Below are 22,240 nucleotides of genomic sequence, written 5' to 3' on the forward strand. Positions count from 1 at the left end.
AATCCATTAGTGTGAAATCTACGATTAAAAATATAAGATCCGTAAATGATGATTTAACATAACTATTTAATTTATTTACACATTTTTCATCTTTAAAAGAAGCATGTATCTATTGCTGTTTATTAAATGAAGAAGTAGCATTTTATATTTATTGTATAATAAATAGGTAGCGTAATATATCTATCTATGCCAATGAATCTCTCAATCTATGCCAGGAATAAGTTTTTTTTAATCTGTGTTATCTACAATCTATACTCTCTCTTTATGGTTAACCGATTGCACAATTTATTTCATTGCCGATATAGTTAGGTTATAATTTAAGCGAGCAAACTTTCATTAAAATATTTTAAATACAGTGTCTAATTTCTGTCTCGATTATGGCGCAGAGCAAGTTGAATGATATGGCAGGGAAATTCGCAAAAGGTGGGCCACCAGGATTGAATATTGGTCTGAAAGTTGTAGCCGTGGTTGGAGCGGCAGCTTATGGATTCTCGCAATCATTATTTACCGTCGAGGGAGGTCATCGAGCCATCATGTTCAACAGGATAGGAGGTGTCCAACAACACGTCATGAGTGAGGGTCTGCACTTCCGTATACCGTGGTTTCAGTATCCCATTATTTACGACATCAGATCTCGACCTCGCAAAATTTCATCACCCACTGGCTCCAAAGACTTACAAATGGTGAATATTTCATTAAGAGTATTGTCGCGCCCGAATGCAAGTAATTTACCTGTTATGTACAGACAACTGGGAACGGACTATGACGAGAAAGTGCTACCATCTATTTGCAATGAAGTTTTAAAGTCAGTCGTGGCCAAGTTCAACGCATCACAACTTATTACACAACGTCAGCAAGTTTCGTTGCTCATTAGAAGAGAATTAGTGGAACGAGCTGCTGATTTTAACATAATTTTGGATGATGTATCTTTGACTGAATTGAGTTTTGGCAAAGAGTATACGGCAGCGGTAGAAGCGAAACAGGTAGCCCAACAAGAAGCTCAGCGCGCCGCTTTCGTAGTAGAAAGGGCGAAACAAGAGCGCCAACAAAAGATTGTTCAGGCTGAAGGTGAAGCTGAGGCTGCAGAGATGTTGGGTAAAGCCATGGGTATGAATCCTGGCTATTTAAAACTACGTAAAATTCGTGCAGCACAAAGCATTTCTAGAATGATTGCTCAATCACAAAATAGAGTCTTCCTTCCTGGCAATAGTTTGATGATCAATTTGCAAGATCCTGCCTTTGATGATCTATCAGAGAAACTAACTAAGAAGAAGTAACATATGGTCACGGTGGAGTGCGTTGAAGACTTGAAGCAAAAGACCACTACTACCGATGATGATACTGCCATTATAATTAGTGGTGCTGCTTCTATCTCTGTTTAGTGCATTTGTGTTAGTGATTCACAAAGAATAAATGTAACTGTTGTTTCTATTATGATGTGGCCTGTTTATTAGATGTAGATTTATAGTATATATGAAAATCACATTGGTTTTAATAAAATTGTTAAAAACTATGTGTCATTAACTTGTTAAATATAATAATGCTAACACTTCTAGCTTAATAAGCTGCTTTTACTAATCTCAATAATACAAATACTTGAGCAAAGGAAAAATACCATTTGGCATTGTTTTTCAAATTTTTGCAATATGTATTTTTTATTTTATATATATATATTGATTTACATAAATGTCAATTGTGGGTAGAAATAAATAATTAGATATTGATAGTTTGGTTTCATAATAAAGTATAAAAGTATCTAAGAAAATAATAAATATTGTTGAATTTATCAATCACAAAAAATAATATATTTATAATTTGCCAATAAAATAGGTATCTTTCCTCAACTTCTATATTGTCCCATGCTTTAATGCTTAGAAGTCATATATATATTTTTTCTGCAAATTGTGCTAATAATATACATGATGTCACCAGTTATTTAAAAGTAATAGTTCATTAAATTTCCATCACAAAATTATTGGCATAGCTAGACTTACAAATTGAGACAATGGCTTTTGGGGAGTGAATTACTTAGAATGGGCAGTACCATCCATGACTCATTTTACCAATGCTTATGTATGAAATGGGGTAAAAGAGAAGAATTAAATTTATTATTTGAAAAGTGCAAAGTTTTAAGATGGAAATATGAACTAGGTTGATATTATCGGAAAAATGTTTCTGTACCCTTCATCTTGCAACTTCAATTATCTGATCCCTGAACCTGAGCGTCTGGTTGGACTATCTGCTCAACTTCTATTGAAGTCATATATATGTTTGCCAAAAACAAGAAAAATATTTTATCTTACAGCCAAGTGTTTTAAAGAGAAAAATCTAAATATATTTATGTAGTAAAACTACTTCAGAATAGATTTAGCAATTTAATTTGCGTGCAAATAAAGCTTTGGAAATTTCGTTTTTTAATTTACAACATACACTGCTAACTGATAGATACCTCCTAGAATTTTAGAATAATAATTTTTATTTATTTACCATTTTACAAAAAAACTTAAATATTTTTTTATTCTAGTATAGGGTTGTTATATGCTCATATATTAAAGACAAGAAAGTATTAAAATTATTGAAGATTCCTTCTGCATATAAACCCAATATTAACTAGTGTTAGGCTTCATAAAGTATAGGCTTAGTATTATAAAAACCAGCAATTACAGTCATGACAAAATTAATAACACGAAACTAACACAGAATTATCAATTGCAAAGAAACTGAATTCCTTAAAATTACAAAATACCATCAAATTGTATACTTATATACTTCTTTGTTATAATGATTCCAGAAACCAATTTTAAGTGTGTCTGATTTTATTATATATTAATATAAACATATCAAAAATTGTTAATAACTAATGAAAATTAAAATAATGATGTATGAAGTGAGGAGAAATGCTTATTAAAGGATTAGGGATTTAGCTTTAAAGAAATAATGCGTTGCAATTATGCTATTTATTTTAAAACAACACTATTATAGACATAACTAGACGGTAGATATTTTTTATTCTACTTCAGAGCTGAGGGTTGTGGCAATCTATACTTTGCCATTTCGATTTCCGCTTCAAAAAAGCTTGTGTTGTCATAACAAAAATACTCAGGGACTTTGTAAGCTCCAGTTTTACTAGGATCAACACCAGGGCCCACGGGTTGTGTTGCAGGATGAACTACAGCGCTGCTCAAGCCTGGAACATTCGAATTTACTTGCGTAGTCGGTTTGGATACATTTGGTGTTTGATTTTGCGTTGCACCTTCGCTATAATATCTTCCCAATATTCTTATTAGATTATTTCTCAAAATTGGCCTGACCATTATTCTAATTTTATTTATTACACAACTTAATACAATAAATTAGAGAGAATGAATAGTGACAATTTGAAAAAAAATGACAAAAACAGAGTAAATAATATTGCAGAGTCAATTGTATATTAACCTGTAATTGTCAAATGAACGTATGGATTATTAAATTCCAGACAAATTATCATATTGAAGACTTGGCAGCATGGTCTCCCACACAACGGAATAAACGTACTAAAACAAAATCAAACATTTTGTATACTCTAACCTACTATGAATTGATTAACTGATTGCATATCTTTCGTCCTCTTTTTACTATTATATTTGCATAAGAAGAAAGAAGACAACCGTACGATTTACAGGTTTTATTTTATCAATCGTTCAATGTAATTCCTTGTCCTGAAACCAATTACCAAACCATTTACTAACTGCAACTATTAGCAACACTACATTGACAACCTATGTCCAACAGTGGACGGTTAACTGCGGTTATCATCAAAATTCATGTTTATCTAATATATATACTATATATATTATGTCTATAGATTTCGGATTTGAATATTCTTAGATTGTTTATATTAATTAAATTATCCCTTAATAGTGTTGCATTCTTATGACTTGTAGATTACCAATAATTTAATCAACATGCATTTTTTGTTGTCTGTAAAACACAGAGGATAAAATAATTTTATTTCCATACTACAAATAACAAATTGCTATTTATGATGATTTATATTGGCCATTAGATTTAAGATTACAGTTTATAAATAATTTTAAATTGTTCAATGACTACTTCAGATTATCATTTATGACAACTACTTATCTACCTACTAACTTGATTTGTGTGAATGAGGCTGGAGGTCTGTTTCTTTTTTAATCTTGAATTTTTAATGCTTTCCTGTTTCGCCCAGCAGTGGCAACATTGTCATTCTCTATAGTCTATGGTCCTTTTTCATGACTGTTTTGGATAGTTTACCTACCTTGCGTATTTCGCCGATTTTTCGGTCGCGAAGTGTAATATGTGTATGTTTTAACGTTTAATCAATTTTACAAAGTGAAATAATGTATTGCAACCATAGTTAACTCTGGTTGCTGTAAAGCTTTCCATAGAACGCTAGTTCAGCCATTTACATGAAAGGTGAGTATAAAAAATTGGTACCTCAATGTTTTTTTATTATTTCTAAAGACCAGTTTTCTTCGTCTTGATGATGATTTAATTTTTTATAATTAGAATAACTGTGGTTTATCCTTCTTAGTTCATGTTAATAGGTAATTTATACAATATGCATACATCGTCGTAACTATATTATAGTTCTCGATATATATGTACCTATTTGCCGCTACTCTGTACATAATTGAATGTAAGTACCTATAGAACTACGATATAACCCAAACAAGTAGAATAGGTCGTGCGTTGCACTACGTTCCGTTTCATATCTTCAAACTATTTCAATGTATAAACTATAATATTTACCACCTAGGAAGATATTTTTTAGAATTAAATTCTCCATTATTTATATCAAATGTATTTATTTCCATTATATACAGCACTATATTTTAAATCAGTATTGGACAATACTGATTATAATTTTTTTTCATTCGGATCTCCGAAAAAATGGTGATAGGAATGCAATATTTTTGTCTATGGATTTTTAATTTTTTTTTTTTACATTGTTGTTCGGCTTGTATATTTTTTATTTTACATACGTTTTGGTGCAAGTAAAATATAAGTTCTCATATATTTAGTGATATTAACTTCGGATTAATACCAATACGATAAATTGTATATATTTTGACCCTCCGTGTTTCTAAATAAATGAAATGGCGGACGATATACCTGTATTGGATGTGCTACGTGAAGCTACGGAATATCTGTCTAAATTAGGCTCAAATTTGCGAATTCGTTCAGAAAACCTCAAGCAAAAGAAAATACGCAGAAATAAGTTGAATAATTCACATGCAATAAAAAAAGCAGCCGACAAAGTGCTCTTGATTTGTGAACTGTCAAAAAAATCTCTTGAAAATGTTGAGAGTGGTGTGAAAAAAGTGTTATCAGCTTTACACTCTGTCCAAAATACACCGAGTGGCGGGAAATTATCTTCGTCGCCAAAAGCACCAGCTGAGAAAGTTAAATATCATTATTTTGAATATCAGTCTTATAAATTGAGAATATCTAAAAAAATTCCTATAAAACACTTCATGTCAGTGAACGTTTGGCTCGTTCCATGCCAATATCAATGCAAGAGAACTACCCAGTTTATCATGACTGCAAATTGTATCGATTGAGGAATAAAATACGAAGAAAAAGTTTAGAAAACAATAGCTCCATTTGTGAACCAAAAATAAGCAGTGACAATTTGTATGATGGAGAGAGTAAAAAAATAATTCATCAATTAGATAATGATAACCACACCACTGCTGAAAATATTTCGAATACAAACTCCAGTAAAGATAGCAATGATGAAAACAGTTCAGGTTATATTAAATGTACAAAGAATGATTTGGATTCAGATAATATCTTTGAAAAAAGTAAAATTAACAACATAGTAAATGATGATGAAGTATCTGATTTCAATGTTTCAGAAAGTAAGAAAAATAAAAGATTATCACATAATAATGATTCAAATGACTTAAACAATGATGATATTTATACAGCTCAAGTGACAACTTCTAGTAAAGATATGTCTGTAGTAAATAATTCTCAAAAATCTGAATCTGAAATGACTAATTTGTGTGAAAAAAGCACAAGAAATTCTAAAGATGATTCTGATAATAACTTATGCAGTACTGATATTCAAATAAGTAAAGATAATTTTCCTACAGAACAAAGTTCCATTACAAATGTTAGTCCAGGATTAAATTCTTCAAATAATGAAAAATGTGAAAAACAGAGTGTAAATGACAGTATAAATACTGATTTAGTTAATGATAATATTTCAGTAAGTCAGATTGAACAATGTAAAAAACATTTGATAAATGATAGTGATGATTCAGATATTGGTAGTATAAAGAAATCTAAAACAAGGAAAAGATTTTCTCTTGATGATGATTCTGGTGATGTCTCGATGAATGCTGAGACTCCTAAAAATGACACAAATTCAAACAGAAAACATGATTCAAAGAATGTCAAAGAGTCAAATAAAAGGAAAAGAATTTTATTTAGTGATGATTCTAATGATAGTTTAACTAATGATGATACCCCTGTAAGTCAAATAAATACATCTACTGAAAAAAAATTTAAATCAGAAAATGTGACAAGAAAGAGGTCTGTTAGTTGTGTAAGCATTAATTCTAATGGTAGTAATGAGGATATTCAGAAAACAAAGTCAAATAATGATGAGATCATTATATTGGATGACACTGTTATTACTTTAGATGATACTATTGTTAATCTTGAAAAAAATGATTCCTCTAGTAAACATAAATCTAAAAAAATAAAATTAATGGAATCTGATGTAGATAATAAAGAAAATGAAAAAAGCAATTATGAAGATAGTGAACATGAAGCAGAAAAAAATGAAACAAATACAAATAAGCCTATGATAAAATGTGTTAGTTTAAGTAAATTACTAAAACCGGATATATTAAACAAATTTGCAGATATATCATCACAAAAGATAGTTAATCAGACTCAAAAAATATCAAAAGTTAATAAAAAGAAAGATTTAGATGAGGAATGTGTAAAAAATAAAACAAAACTAAAATCAACCTCAGATAATAATCAACTAGAAGAGGAGTACTGGTCAGAGAAAAGAAAAGAAGTAAAAAACTTCAAACCCAAAAATTTTGTAATAAATGTAATTAGATTACCAAATTTATCTGTAGAGTTTTTGCTTGCGCATAACTTGAAGAGAATTATTAGAGATGAATTAGTTATTTGTGAAGTTATTGATGAATTACATAATTTAGGTAAGGAATTAACATCAATACCTGTAGAATCACATAAAGAGAGGTGCATAGAGAATTCTGGTGAAATAAATGAGATTAAAAATTCTTTGTTAAATGATTCTGACACAGAACAACCAGAATCAAGTAAGAGCCAAAATTATGAGAATACTGAAACAGATGAAACAGAAGTCGTAAAAAATGCATTGCTACATGAATCTGATTCTGATAATGGAAATAAAGGTTGTAGTGAAACTATGAATATTAAACAAGGTAAAGATGATGCAAAATCTTCAGATTGTAAGACAAAAAATTCTGATATTGAAAAAACTGTTGATGATGTTGTTGATAAATCAAAAAGCGCACTACTTTTTTCATCAGATTCAGAAAATAACTCTGAAGGTAATGACAAGCCAACAGATGATAAAAATTTACCAGAAAGTAATATATTGAATTCTTTCAATGGTAATAAAGAGCAAAATGAGAAATTGAAAGATGGCAGGTCGGAGGAGTCACTTCACTCTGAGAAAAATAATGAAACAGAAATTCAAAAACATCTATCATCACCAGAAAATACAGAGAATGTAAAGATCACATTAGAAGATTCTTTAGAATCTACACAGGCAAATTCTGAAAGAAAACAAAATGTAGACAGTGTGACACCACGTTCCAAAAGAAAACATATAATGGAAAGTATGCATGCAAAAAAAATGTTGCTCACATACTCTTCAAGTTCAGACACTGAAGATGAACAATTGAGGAGTGTTCTTAAAGAAATAAAAGATTCATTACTTACTGGTGTGAGTGGATCTGAAGATGAGAATGGTGACAAGAAAAATAAAGGAAAACAACATCAAAGAAAGCTTAACTTTAGTTCTGGTTCAGAAGATAACGAAAATCAAAAGGACACATCACCTGCAAGACCATCCACAAGTTCAAAAAATAATTCCAGCAATGAATCTGAGTCAAAATCTTCCCGAAAAAATGAAGATGTGCAGTCAAATTCCAGTAGTACCAAGGTTAGGTCCTAATACACTATAGTCATGCTTAAAATATAATTTAGTATATAGAATAGTAATAGATGCACTATGTGGTATTATCCATACAATACATATATTTACTCTGAGATAGTGTAGCATTCCTTTAATGAAATATTTTTAGAATTGGTTACAGAAATAAGCCTCTGCAAACAAATTATTGCACTATTATAATACTAATAATAATTAATAAAATTATAATTGATGGATTATAATTATTTAAATGTTTCAAAAAATTTATTGTCTACTGCATTTATAGAATTACTACTATTACAATATGTGTTACAATATGTAAAATATAAGAATTGTATTAAGTACACTCATAATTGTATTACAATTTAACTATTGTGTCTAATGTTATTAAAGACTCTAAAGTGTTTTTTGATGTTTTATTTAACAATAATATAAATAATAAAGTATTATTATAACTAAAAGATAGGCAGATCTTAGGTTAAGTTAATCGAAATATGAAGATAGTCTCATATTTATTGAAACTAATTACAGATGGGCCGTTCTATGACGAAAGCCGGTGGTAGCAGCCAAAATTCAGACACTCAAGATGATAAAGATGTAGATGGGTAATTATTGATTTGGTGTAGGTAGATTGGGCCCATCAGTTTTTGGTATTTACTCATTTATGGCCTTTTTTTTAAAGACTTCAACTACAACCGTAAATTTACTTTCGCATGCAAATTATAACGATTGACAGTCTCTATAGTTCAGGTTTGTGTAGGGTACACTAACCCCAAATCAAGTATTCAAGAATCTGAATTTATACTAATGTACTACCTGTTGTTTATATTAAATATTCATCTAAGCCTTAAGGCGTAAACATAAATATTAAAAAATATTTTTTGTATGAATTTTTTTAAAATTTAAAACCCTCATGTACAGTTGTTATGTTTTTTAGATTTATTTGTACATAAAAATATTTATTTATTAATAGAAACCATAAAAAATATTATTTATTAATATAAAGGAACAATAATTTCGTCATAGTCATAGAATACTGACGGATCTGACAAATATTACATATATATATTCGTCAGTATTCTATGACTATGACGATTTATTTGTACTTCATAACATACATATATGTCACATAAACTCTCATTGTAGCAGGCAGAAACAATTATATGCTGACAAATATATAGCTATTGGCATAAAAATACAAAAATTTACCCTTCCCGGTATATTTACCGGAAAGGGTTCAGTTTTTTGTATTTTAATTAACCCTGCCCCTCGTAAAACATCTCCAAAAGCCTAACTGTGATTGCTAACCTCCCTGCCACACGTGGTATGTGGCAAATCCCCCCTTATGGAGGAAGAAGGCTTATGTTCAGCAGTGGACAGTTAACGGCTGAAAATAATAATGTTATGACAGAATATATCTTCTAGCATTTATCACAGATCTAATATAGTGGAGGAAACTAGTCATTGCTTCTACAAACTTAAATAACTTTGTACTTGGTGATCAAGCATTTGTGTACATATCTACTAAGATAGTTTTCAATCTTAGAACCCAGGGCCCGTTGTAGGAGGCCGCCAACCGAGCTAATTTCTAGAGGCAAAATAATTTTTCATTCATTACATAGAATGGTAAACATTAATAATTGTCTCAAATGGTAAAATAGATGGCCAGTTCCACTTGTCCCTACCAACTTTCCCTTCAGGTGGTAAAAATGGATATTTTTTTCCATTGTCTCTACCATTGTGTGTCTAGTAGGGATAAATGTAATAAATATGCCACTTTTATTGGTCATTATATGACCAAAAAAGTACGAATTATGTAATTGTGTAAATGATAATTATGTGAGTCTTACTTAATATTTTCTAGTTTTTAAGACTTATAATAAGTTTTATAAATCAGCCACTAGAAGTCGACCTAAACTTTTATAAACCAGCCAGTAGAAGTCGACCTGAACTTTTATAAACCAGCCAGTAGAAGTCGACGTGAACTTTTATAAACCAGCCAGTAGAAGTCGACCTAACAGTACATTACTAGTAATGAGGACTAACCTTGACGCTTACAATCTATATTCTACTAAGCATGATGATATTTAGAATGATATAATGTTATGCATGCATAAAGTCGACAGGTAGAAGTGGTATATTTATAATTGCATAATCCAGTAAACTATACTTATGCATTCAATGAGTGTAGTTTATTACATTATACAACATGGGAAACAAAAGAATGTAGTATAGGTACAATAAATACACTAGCATAAGTACAATAAAGTGGTCTTATTGTTAATGGTAAACAATATTTTTCCTCTATGGTATAATGGTACGTGGATAAATATATCCTTTACTGAGAACAAACGAAACTGATCACATTTGCACGGGTACGTAACAAAATATGCAAAGGAGTAACATGAAGCGCACGAGTATATGCTAGTTTCCTTTAAAACAATATATTTTATTAATTCACGTATATTTTTTTTACTGAACAATAAAACTGTACAAGTGGCAAGCTTAATGCCGTATGATATTCTCTGTCAGCTAACCATCAGGTAAAAACAGAAAGCTTATGAAGGGCAGTGGTGGTGAAAAAATGGGGCATAATTATCGCAACATGTTAAAATAAATATACATTCACATAATATATAAGAAATACTAATATAATAGAAATTATAATGTATTGTATTAATTGTCTATAGCCTAAATTCGTAAATTATTAATTTCATCCGGTTTACATAATGAACTTGATACGTTAATTCATATGAAAACTATAAAATATGGAATGAAATGAATTTATTTTGCTAGAATGCAGGTAATTTTAGATGGTTTTTATTTCCATCATGGTTGAGGTTTATATTTCCCATGTACATTCTGCCTCTATGTCGGCGTGCAAATTTTTAACAATATAAGAAATATATATATATATATATATATATATATATATATATATATATATATATATATATATATATATATATATATATATATATATATATATATATATATTCTACATTATATTTCCTTTCCTTTGTCATACAATATATTATTATTATTTATTACAGTAAACGGCAAATAAAAGCCTGTACAATAGTTGTCCAAATTAATAATATTTTAACAAACTAAGTAATAACTAACTAACTAATAAAAAATTTAAAATTTTTTAATTAGTGTATAAGAACAGAAGCATTAATGGTATCTCTAGTGTAGGTTGTGAATTACATTTGTTTTTTAGCGAAATATTCATTAATGGTATAAAACCCATTATGTAACAGCCGATTTTTAAGTTTACGTTTAAACACAGTATGAGCTGTTACTTCTCTAATGTTATTTGGTAGATGGAATAAATACCAAATAGAATAAAACCATTTGTACAATGTAGGCATTGTTATATTGGTATGTATCGAAATACTAGAATAAATAAATACGACGATGTATGCATATACTTATTATTTTATACCACTGACGTGGCAAACAAGCATACGACCCACTTGATGGTATCCATAGACCAGTGATTCTCAACCTTTTTTTGTTGCGGCACATATTTAACGATTTCAAAATTTGGCGACACACAAAGAAAAAGATAAAAATTATTAACTTACTACAACACACTGCATAAATAGTTTATGACAAAAGTTTTAAATATTTGCAAAATTTGGCGGCACACTTTTAAAATTTGGCAGCACACAAAAGTGCCGCGGCACAGTGGTTGAGAATCACTGCCATAGACTATGAACATCTGCAATACCAGGACATCTGCAATACATCTGCAATGCAATGCATTACGAGCGCAATAATACAATTATTATTTCGTCATACTCGTAGAATACTGACGGATCTTTATATGTAATATTCGTCAGATCCGTCAGTATTCTACGACTATGACGATTTGTCGATTTGTATATTAGTGTTATTAATAACGTTAATGAACTAGATTTTAATTCACTTATGTTATTTATAAAGGTTCTATTTATCAGAACATTTATTGTTTCATAAAAATTCACTCGATTGTCTATAAACACCTGCAGGCTAACGAATCTTAGTACCCTGAACAAAATACGCCGAAGGCGAGCATCGGCGTCGGCTGAGTCTAAGACATCAAAATCCATCAGAAGACGCAGAAAGATGTCAAAGTCTCCACTTATAAATCCGGAGAATATTCTGCAGGCGGAGAGCAGCTCAGATGTTGGTTCCGGCGCCGAAAGCGAATGTGGAGAAGGTACTAGTTGTTTCAAACTCTGATTTTCAGAACGGTGGGAATGGGGGTGGTAATTGCACACTCCCTCTACTGACTTTCCACTGACAGCCCACCTGATGAAAAGTGGTAACCGTCGCCTATAGACATGAGCAGTACCATGGACATAACAGAGTATACTGTTTCGCCCATGATACCCCCCATGCGTTGCCATTCCTGAGGACTAAGATTAAGTTTGTTATCTTATAGCGCCTTAACTGCTTAACCGATCACCATGAGATTTGGTATACATATACCATTTGGGATGGAGTAGGATATGGGATACTTTTTTTTATCACGGTCGGTAAACATATTCCGGTTGTACGGACGAAATTGGGTGTAAAAGCTAGTCAAAAATAATTGAATGTTTTAATTTGTTACAAATTTCATCTAGAAGTGTTTTTTGTGATAATTACGTCAAAACTTGGTTTACATTAAACCTTTACATTAAATTTTATTGAATAGTACTATAAAATTTGAGTAATTTCAATATTTTAAAATGATCACAATAAATAGAGTTGGGTAATACATAATAATATCTGTATATTGTAGTTATAATATAATATATAATGTTGAAATGTAGTACCTGATGCAAATTAATATAAATAAGCCACGGGTGTGGGCGATATTGAAGTTGGGATACCAGAGGGAGACTTTGTACAAAAGTCGATTGCTTATATATTGCGGTATCTCTTTCCCATTCGTGTTTCTACCGTGAAGCAGTTGTGTTTGCATGGCTGTTTCGGTTTGAAAGGTGGGATATGGCGTGAATTCACTGGGTACGGAGGAATAACACATGAGTCCTCAGGAATGGTAACGCATAGGGGGTATCATGGGCGAAACAGTATACTCTGTTATGTCCATGTTACTGTTCATGTCTATAGGCGACGGTTACCACTTTCCGTCAGGTGGGCCGTCAGCTTGTTTGCCATTCAAAGTTGTATAAAAAAAAAAACCTTTTATTCGCTATTAATGTCTGGAGGAACCCAAAATATAGATATCAGGCCGGTACAGATGTTATACTCATCCTTAATAAATTAATATATCACAACAGAGCATAATTTAAATGCTAGTATTATATGCTCTCAATTATTCAATTTTTTCCCCAATTCTTTCCAGATTTGCCTTCAGTGGCGTTATCAGGACTAAATGGCGATAGCATCGGCCATATTGCTAAGAATGACTTACTTGGTGAAAGCGACTCGTCTAGTTCACACGTTGACAAAGAAAATGAACCAGAGGTAAGAAGTATGGGAAGAAATAACCATATGAATATATTGTTTCAAAGTGGTTATGGCTATTGGTTATAAAATTGTCAAAATGTATAGTCAGGATTACTCAGCTAGCTATGGTCGAGTCGAGTCAGCGAGGGCTGTGCTCGGAGTTTCTTTGCGTGACCGAATTCGAATTTCTTTGAGTGACTACCTTAAATGCATTGCAGATAGTTAGTGGATGCAGATGGCTCAAGACCGTTGTTTATGGCAGTCTATGAGGGAGGCTCAGGTCCAGCAGTGAACAGAAAAAGGCTGAGATGATGATAGTCACGATTATTGTTTCTCTTGATTGAACCCATAATTCACTCCTAAGGAATAAGGGATCCCTCGAATGTAGCCTAAAGGAACATTTTAAAAATATTACATATTTACTGATTCAAAAATGATTGTGAATGCAGTCAAGCAACGACAGAATGTATTCAAAATATTCTTAGAATGTTCTTAACATGTTTCCTTAAATAAACCCAAAGAATTATGATAAAATAATACTATCACTTCAACAACTCCTGCAAATGTCCAGAATGACAAAAATTAATGGCAGCTGACCGTTAAAAAGAGCGGCAATATTATTTTTACATAAGGCGGCAAAATTGCTACATCCAGCACTGATTATTAGGTATTCTAATTTCAAAGATTATAAATTGTAACTTATCTTCGAATTACGCAGTCTCACCATACAATATATATTTTTTTACAGGAAATAAAAAATGAAGAGTCAGAGGAAGAAGAGTGAGTATCTGTAAAGTTATACACATATATGCATTAAATTTATAATTAGAATGCTAAATTCTCAAATCAAATGGAAATCAATTTCATACTTATTGGTGTTTAGTGGCAGTGATTTTACACTGCTTTCTCTTCCAATGGATAAGCATGGCTGTTTGTTCATGATGTCGGGGTGTGTTGTTCCATATATGAATAATCAGTAACATTGTTTAGTAAAAAATGTTTAGCTTTTTTTTTGCCCGAACTTTATTTTGATTAAAACTTTCCAAGTTAAAACATTTATTTCTGCTGCGGGTTCAAACCGCACTCGCTTCTGTTTTTTTAATAACAATAATGATTGAAAATAATTTTGATATATTAATAATATATTATTGTATAAGTTTTTTTTTATATTGTTGTTTATTATTATTTTTAATTCCAGCGTAAAGCTAAAGCGTCGCAAAGCGAATGCTATATTGTCGGACTCGGAAACCGGTTCGTCGCGTAAAAAAGACAAAGAAGTAAAAATGAGCGACTTCGAGGATTCAGAGGAAGAGAGTTCAGAGCCGGCAAACAAAAGTAAGAGAAAGAAGAAAACCAACGACAGCGACGCCTCTGCGGGCAATTCGTCTGATGATGGCGTGTAAGCACAAGAAATCAATATTATCAACTCTATATATATATTTTTTATTTATATGTTTTTGCTAGATGGTCCAGCATAGAATGGGCCACCCCTTCCTTTACCATGGATGTCTTAATAGTCGACTAAGGGAACTTAATGGTCAGGGAATTAGCATCAGCATTTCTCTTAAAATGTCACCAAAGTTTTATTGAATTGCCAACCTGCCTGCTAAGGGTGGCGACTACTGGCAAAACCCCTGTTATGGAAGAGGCCTATGTTCAGCTGTGGACAGTTAACGGTTGTATAATATTGATATTTGTTTTTGGTTGTATTTAGACTACGTTTTATTTGCGACTTCGTACGCGTGATCGGTTTTTTTTTTTGATGGGTGAAAATGGTATAATAACCCCGCCTGCGCTAACGGGATACGTTGGCGGAGCACCAGTAAAGGGTGATAGATGAGAATTAAAACAGGCTAGTTAGCCATGTTAGTTAGTTAACCATGATAGTTTCCAGGGAGAACTGCGAGGAGGTCGACCTGGTTGGGTATATTGCTAGCAAGACCAGAGGGAGACTTAGCAAAAATCGGATTCTCAGTATGTGTGTGTACTGTTATGTCCATTACTAACAATCCACTTTCCATCAGGTGGGCCCCTTGTTTAACATTCGTGATCATTGAGCCGAGATAAAAATGTTCATTGGCCGAGATAAAAAGTAGTCTATGTTCTCCAACCCATATAGTACGTCTATACTAAATTTTATAGTGATAGGTCAAGACGTTAAGACGCTATGGGGTAATAAATAAATTTACATTCACATTTATAGTAAGTATTTTGTAATATTTTCGCAAATTAGCTAGTAGTGGCTAATTTTGTATTTTTTTCATCGAAAGAATTTAATTTTACTATTGTATCCTGTACTTTATTGTGCCAAGATTGAAATAAATTTATTTAAGAAAAAATCTTAACACTATTTGTAAAATTGAATCAAGTTATTAATTTTGATTTCAGTAAAAAGAAACGCCGTCGAATAAAACAGCTCGACAGCGACGAATCGGGATCAGACACAGAAAACGAAGGCCGGAATAAACATGGAAGAAAAAATATTAGAAAGGTATGTTATTTTAATTTTTTATTTTTATTTATTTTTTGTTTTATATATTCATAAACTATAATTTGTATTTGAATGTCATATTTTTTTTTAATGGATGATAATGGAATGGTAACCCCACCCGCGCTATCGGTATACACCGTCGGGGCACCAGTGAAGGATGATAGGTGAATAAGCAGATCAGTTAGATTTTGTGAAAGATATTTAACAAGAATTGTTCATGATTGTTTAGGGGAACCACGTGGAAGTCGTTTCGTGAATAATGTTAAATGTGTATAATAATCTTTTGTCAAATCCATTGTAATTAATCGTTGTTTCATACCCTCTGAATGTCATAGTAAATGTTTATTTAAAATTCATACAGTACATAAACATGAAAATATAAATTAAATTAAGCACAAAAACAAATATTACAATCATTTAGTCATCTCTTAACACAAACAACATATATATTTAAATTTGTAATAGTAAGATTTCATCAATTGAGTACAGACACCTTGCTAGCAATAATGACTTCGATTTTGTCCTAAAGATATTTAAATCATTCAGTGACTTTAATTCTTTAGGTAGCTTATTATACACCACCACTCGTTTCGTGGACAATGTTGTACTATGTTAAATGTGGGTATAATAATCTTTTGTAAATCCATCCTTGTAATTAATCGTTGTTTCATACTATCCTCTGATTCATATAAATGTTTATTTTTAATTAAATTTTAAATCAACATGAGAAGTGACCATACCATCCTGAGGAGACAATATGACAATATGGTCCAGAGTATGTTCAATCAAAAAGAGAATGATTTAGAATTTCCCAATGACCTCACTATGCTGGCTCACTAAGTTCTTTTTCATCCTATATTGAATATATGTAATTTTATTTATTCAGGTTATGGGAAAAAATCAATTGGAAGAGGCTACAAAGAAAGCTGCAAGAGAAGAGAAAGAAAGGATTGCGCGTATTGCTGAAAGACAAAAATTGGTAAATACATTTGTACTACAGTTCAACAATTGCAATCAGACAAAAAAAAAAAAACATATCAATGGGTAGATAGACACTATTGCTACCTCCAAAAGATTAATCAATAAAATTTTCTTCAACTCTGTTTAGCTATTCGAAAATAATGAAAGGGATAAACTATTTTTTACGAACTTTACAATTATAATATTATCGCGCCAAGTCCCTTGCGGGATAGGCAGAAGAAATCAAGTTTCAAATTGATAATTTTAGTAGTGGTCGGATATCTATTTTCGAATATATTTTTTTTTATACCACGAAGGTGGCAAACAAGCATTTAGCCCATCTGATGGTAAGCAGTCATTGAAACCTATGGGTGCCTGCAACATCAGGGTTGTCACGTGCGCAAATTTGAATTGAATTTGCATTTACAATTTTGAATAACCCCATACTGTAGTCTCCAGGGAAAACTTTGGCAAGGGGCACATAGCTTAAACGTTCGTGGGAGAAAATTTCTCTGAAACCGCCCTGAGGGCCTACGATGAAACGTTTTTCGAAATTTCGGACCCGAACGAAACACAAATTTGATGCTAAAATTGCATTATACATACCGTTTAAAAATATTAAAAAAGTTATAATATTCTTCCTTTGGTCTTTTATAGTAGGAATAATGACGAACGAAATGTTAAGTTCCATTTATTGGGTCGATTTGTGTATGAACAAAAACACGAAGTTGAGTCCGAAAATTCAGAATTTCATTTCATGGTAGACCCTCTGTATGTGACCATTTAGGCTCAAACGTGTGAGAATTAAATCCCTGTCGAATATGTTAATAGTCGGTTACCCAATCTTATTTTTTGCATAACAGACTTTTACTACTACTTGACATACTTTTAATATATTCATTAATGGACCAGTATATAAACATTCTGAGATATATTATCCACTCCTACAACCATGACTATACCTCACGCTTTATCTTTTTTTTTTATACGACTTAGAATACAAACAAGCTGACAGCCAACCTGATGGAAAGTGGTAACCGTCGCACATACTGTTTCGCCTATGATACCTCCCTTTATCCTTTATCTTTCCCAAGGTAATAGCGATTTGTTTTGTATTCGCCAGTATAACAATTTAGAGTTCGACGAATCCGGTAAACCAGATGAGGTGGTGCTAGAGAAGGTCGTGCTAGACTTCGATCCGGAAACCAAGGAGCCGCTGATCGAGGTTGACAGGGGGCTGGTGAAGAAATTGAAACCGCATCAGGTGAGCTTGTGAGCATACTCGCAGAAATAGGTTAGATTTATTATTTTATATCATACCTACAACACATTTCCCAGAGGGAGACTGTACAAAAGTCGATTACTTGGGTACCTTTGTCCCATTCGTGTTTCAACCGTAAAGCAGTTGTGTTTGCATGGCTGTGTTTCGGTTTGAAGGGTGGGATATGGCGTGAATTTACTGGGTACAGAGGAATAACACCTGAGTCCTCAGGAATGGCAATGCATGGAGGGTTTTACAATTTTACAGTAAAAAATTTTGCTACATTTTTTTATTTTGTTCCAGGCCAACGGTATTAAGTTCATGTGGGATGCATGTTTCGAGAGTGTGAAGCGTATTAAAAAGGACAGAGGTTCGGGATGCATTTTAGCCCATTGTATGGGTCTAGGAAAAACGTTACAGGTGAGTTGAATGCGTAAATATTGTTAGAATATACATAATATCTTTTCAACATCAATTTGTTTGTGACATTTTATTGTAAAGTCTTAAATTATAAATTACAAATCCTTGGAATTTCTTTCATTGGGGTTTTTTTTTTATAATATGTAAATGAAGACTGATAATTTAAGCTGTTTCTGAGAAAGGTAGTGAGAAAACATGTTTTATCTTAGGAAAGATATATATTCTAAAAATTTGAAATTTTGAAAAACTAAATTGGTTGTTGTAAAAAAATATACTTATTAGATTATCTGCACATAACAAACAGTAAAGGAAATATTATTTTTAGAAATAAAAAATAGTATAGTTTTTTTGAGACATTCAAAGATAACCTGAGCTAAAAATTGAACATACTAAAAATTAGTCTCAATCTTCTATATTATTAATCTGATGTTAAATTAATTCGTAATTCATTTGTAAAATGCCTTTTCTTTACAAATGTTAAAAAAAAAAACAAAACACATGTTGCTGGGTGTCAGCAAGAATTGTATCTTAAAACTAGCTTTTTGCTACTTTGATGCATTGATTTGTGAAGTTGGAAAACTAATGAAATTACTACATTTAGATCAAGATTAAATACCAGTTTTATAAGTTAGACCTTCAGGAATATAACTATGGAAGCCGTATGCGATTGGGTGCTTTTATTTTTGCATAATGCCGATACAAACAGATAGGCTGACGAAATTTGAAAAATTATTGTCTTGGCATTTATGTCTTATTAAGATCCCTCATATAATTTTTTTATTAAATATTTCCCATGTACAGACATTATCTAGTTGCCATTTTATTATATTAGTAAGATTATATATAAATGTATGTTGGTGTCTAGGTGGTATCACTGACGCATACGCTGCTAACATCTTCGGAGCTGACAGGCGTGAACCGCGTGCTGGTGGTGTGTCCGCTGTCCACAGTGCTCAATTGGGTCAACGAGTTTCGCATCTGGCTTAAGCACGCACAGGCAGCGCGCGACCTTGACGTCTATGAGCTCTCCAGGTACTCCTGCTAGTCATTTTACTGAATTTGCTGTTATTTTGGCATGATATAGCAGTGAATTTACAGGGTACAGTGGTAATAACACCTTGAGTCCTCAAGAATGGCATCGCATGGGGGGTATTATGGGCGAAACAGTATATTCTGTTATGTCCCGCTCATGTCTCGCTTCCCATCAGGTGGGCCGTCAGCTTGTTTGCCATTCTAAGTTAGATAAAAAAAAATGGATTGACTATATAGGAAAAGTTATTAAGGCTACTATTAGTAGTCAATTCTGTAATGTTGGTAGTTGCATGTATACAGATGTCAGTGGATTAAACAAAATCTAATCAAGTAACTTCGGACTATTCTTTTTGTATAACCATTGCAAGTGTCTGCTGTTTACCATTTTTAAGTTCAACATATTGATTATAGCATTATTGCAATTAGACAAATGCATAGAAGTTTATTATCACATTTCTTGTTTCTCAATTGAAAGTTAATTTATAAGAATTACTTAAACAGAGCTATAGATGAAGTGCGTCAAGTCAGGAACACCATCATTCTGGAATATATACAACTTGATGTTAACTTCATGCTCTTTGTCTGATATATAGTTAGATATTTGTTATTGTTTTCTCTAAAAGATTACAGTAGTTAACTTATTTGGATGTTTTACCAGTAGTTGCCTTGCTTTTTAGGCTTTTTTTTTTTGTGAAAATGTAATAGTGATTCCGCCAGCGCTATTAGTATACACTGGCGGGGCACCAATCATAGATGACAGGTGAGGATGAAAGCAGATCAGTTAGCTCACCGTGATTCGTCACGGTGGGCTAACTGATCTAAATTCATCCACAAGAATCAACCACGATGGTTTCCAAGGGGAACCGCGTGGAGGTCGACCTGATAGAGTATATTGCTAGCTATCGGGCTGTTAGACACCATTACTAACAATCTCTTCCCCCCGCTTTGGTGGTGTTTCAAGAGGAACACTTGTCCATCCCATCGATCGTTTAATTTCCTTTGTCGCTTCTAACGACGTCCACGGGCAACTTATTATAAAAACAATTACAAGAAATGATCAGACTAAGTAAACAATAAGCGGCTTTATCATTAAAAGCGATGTCTTCCAGGTAACTTTAACGTAGAGAAGAGTAATTATTATAAACAGTATTGTTAGTTAAGTAAAGTCTAATAAAGTATGAGCAGTATGCTGAAGTGTTTATTGCGTTTCAGGTACAAGCAGAACTCTGAACGCGCATACCAACTGCAGCAGTGGTACGAGTGCGGCGGCGTATGCGTTCTAGGATATGAGATGTTCCGCAACCTGTCTGCCGACAACGTAAAAAAGTTCAAGAAAAAGATGCTGCGGATCTTCCAGGAGAGCCTCGTTGATCCCGGTATGTTTACACTTGCCATTCGTAGTGTGTTGATTATTTTTCATATATATATGCATCATTAAATGATCTGAGTAAATCTGTGATTAGGTCTCGATTCTCTGAAAATCAAGTAAAGATTATATTATATATTAGATATATTGTTTAATGTTTTATAAGTATATCGTTATAATTAAAAATAATAATAAAAAAAAATAAGTTATCATATTTTTTTTTTTTACTAACATAGTTTGTAAGAAAATTGTTACTAACAAAACGGACCAAATTGTAGTCTGAATAATAAAGTATAATATATATATTCTTTATTGCACTTGTAAATTACAATGTTAATGCATTTATAAATATTGTGAGCAAGGGTGGACTTATCTCTGACAGAGATCTCTTCCAGTCAACCCAATGCAGTTAGAAAACATGTTGCTAGCGGGCAGCTGAAGTGCTACAACTATTAATATTTAGTATACATAAACAAATATACAGTTAAATAAAATATTAAGATACATAATAAAATATTACATAAATACATATACTATAAATAAATATAATATCTACTTACTTATACAGTGGATGTTAAAATAAATGAATATACTACCTAGAATAGAAATTTAGTTCAATGATTTCAAAGTTTGACAGTTCAATTATAAAAATAAATAAATTATGACTCAAAGGAAAGAAAATGTAACTTCAACCTTTTCTTGAAAGAGGTAATTGAGGGGCTCTCTTGTATGTGGGAAGGGAGTTTGTTCCATAATTGGGCAGCTCGATACGAGAAAGAGTTGCCCATAAAATGTGTTCTACACAAAGGTAGGTCGAGAATCCTGGACTGAACTTGACAGGAGCGTTTAGGACGGATTGGTGGTGGTAATAATTTAAATCGAGAGCGGAGGTACGAAGGAGAATTGGGGTTATTAAGTATGTTATAAAGGACAGAAAGGATGTGCATATCACGTCGAAGTCGGATAGGAAGCCACTTTAACTGGTTGCGAAAGGCAGAAACGTGATCATATTTACGAAGACCAAAGATGAACCTAATGGCCAGATTTTGTAATCGTTCCAGCTTGTTTAAA

General features: G+C 32.2%; 3 protein-coding genes across 3 annotated transcripts in view; 2 read left to right on the forward strand and 1 right to left on the reverse strand.

Annotated features, from left to right (window-relative positions):
• The first annotated feature begins 249 nt into the window (after nucleotides 1–249).
• Nucleotides 250–1,513, forward strand: LOC113512890 (prohibitin-2). The gene has a single exon (XM_026896847.3). The coding sequence runs from the start codon at nucleotides 378–380 to the stop codon at nucleotides 1,275–1,277; it is 900 nt and encodes a 299-aa protein (XP_026752648.2). The 5' UTR covers nucleotides 250–377; the 3' UTR covers nucleotides 1,278–1,513.
• Nucleotides 1,514–2,938: 1,425 nt separating this feature from the next.
• On the reverse strand, nucleotides 2,939–3,402 carry LOC113512952 (uncharacterized). Its single transcript, XM_026896926.3, has one exon. The coding sequence runs from the start codon at nucleotides 3,312–3,314 to the stop codon at nucleotides 3,012–3,014; it is 303 nt and encodes a 100-aa protein (XP_026752727.2). The 5' UTR covers nucleotides 3,315–3,402; the 3' UTR covers nucleotides 2,939–3,011.
• Nucleotides 3,403–4,959: 1,557 nt separating this feature from the next.
• LOC113513002 (transcriptional regulator ATRX homolog) overlaps nucleotides 4,960–22,240 on the forward strand; it is a 49,710-nt gene continuing 32,429 nt past the window's right edge. The window contains 13 exon segments of the mRNA XM_052893659.1: nucleotides 4,960–5,511; nucleotides 5,514–8,203; nucleotides 8,726–8,799; nucleotides 12,211–12,401; nucleotides 13,536–13,657; nucleotides 14,388–14,419; nucleotides 14,838–15,038; nucleotides 16,028–16,130; nucleotides 17,017–17,109; nucleotides 18,214–18,354; nucleotides 18,655–18,771; nucleotides 19,637–19,803; nucleotides 21,016–21,179. Of these exon segments, the coding sequence (XP_052749619.1) occupies nucleotides 5,121–5,511; nucleotides 5,514–8,203; nucleotides 8,726–8,799; nucleotides 12,211–12,401; nucleotides 13,536–13,657; nucleotides 14,388–14,419; nucleotides 14,838–15,038; nucleotides 16,028–16,130; nucleotides 17,017–17,109; nucleotides 18,214–18,354; nucleotides 18,655–18,771; nucleotides 19,637–19,803; nucleotides 21,016–21,179 (4,486 nt within the window). The 5' untranslated portion in view covers nucleotides 4,960–5,120.

Source organism: Galleria mellonella, unplaced genomic scaffold (assembly GCF_026898425.1).
Source record: "Galleria mellonella isolate WM207_F2 unplaced genomic scaffold, CSIRO_AGI_GalMel_v1 utg182, whole genome shotgun sequence".
Classification (NCBI taxonomy): Eukaryota; Metazoa; Arthropoda; class Insecta; order Lepidoptera; family Pyralidae; genus Galleria; species Galleria mellonella.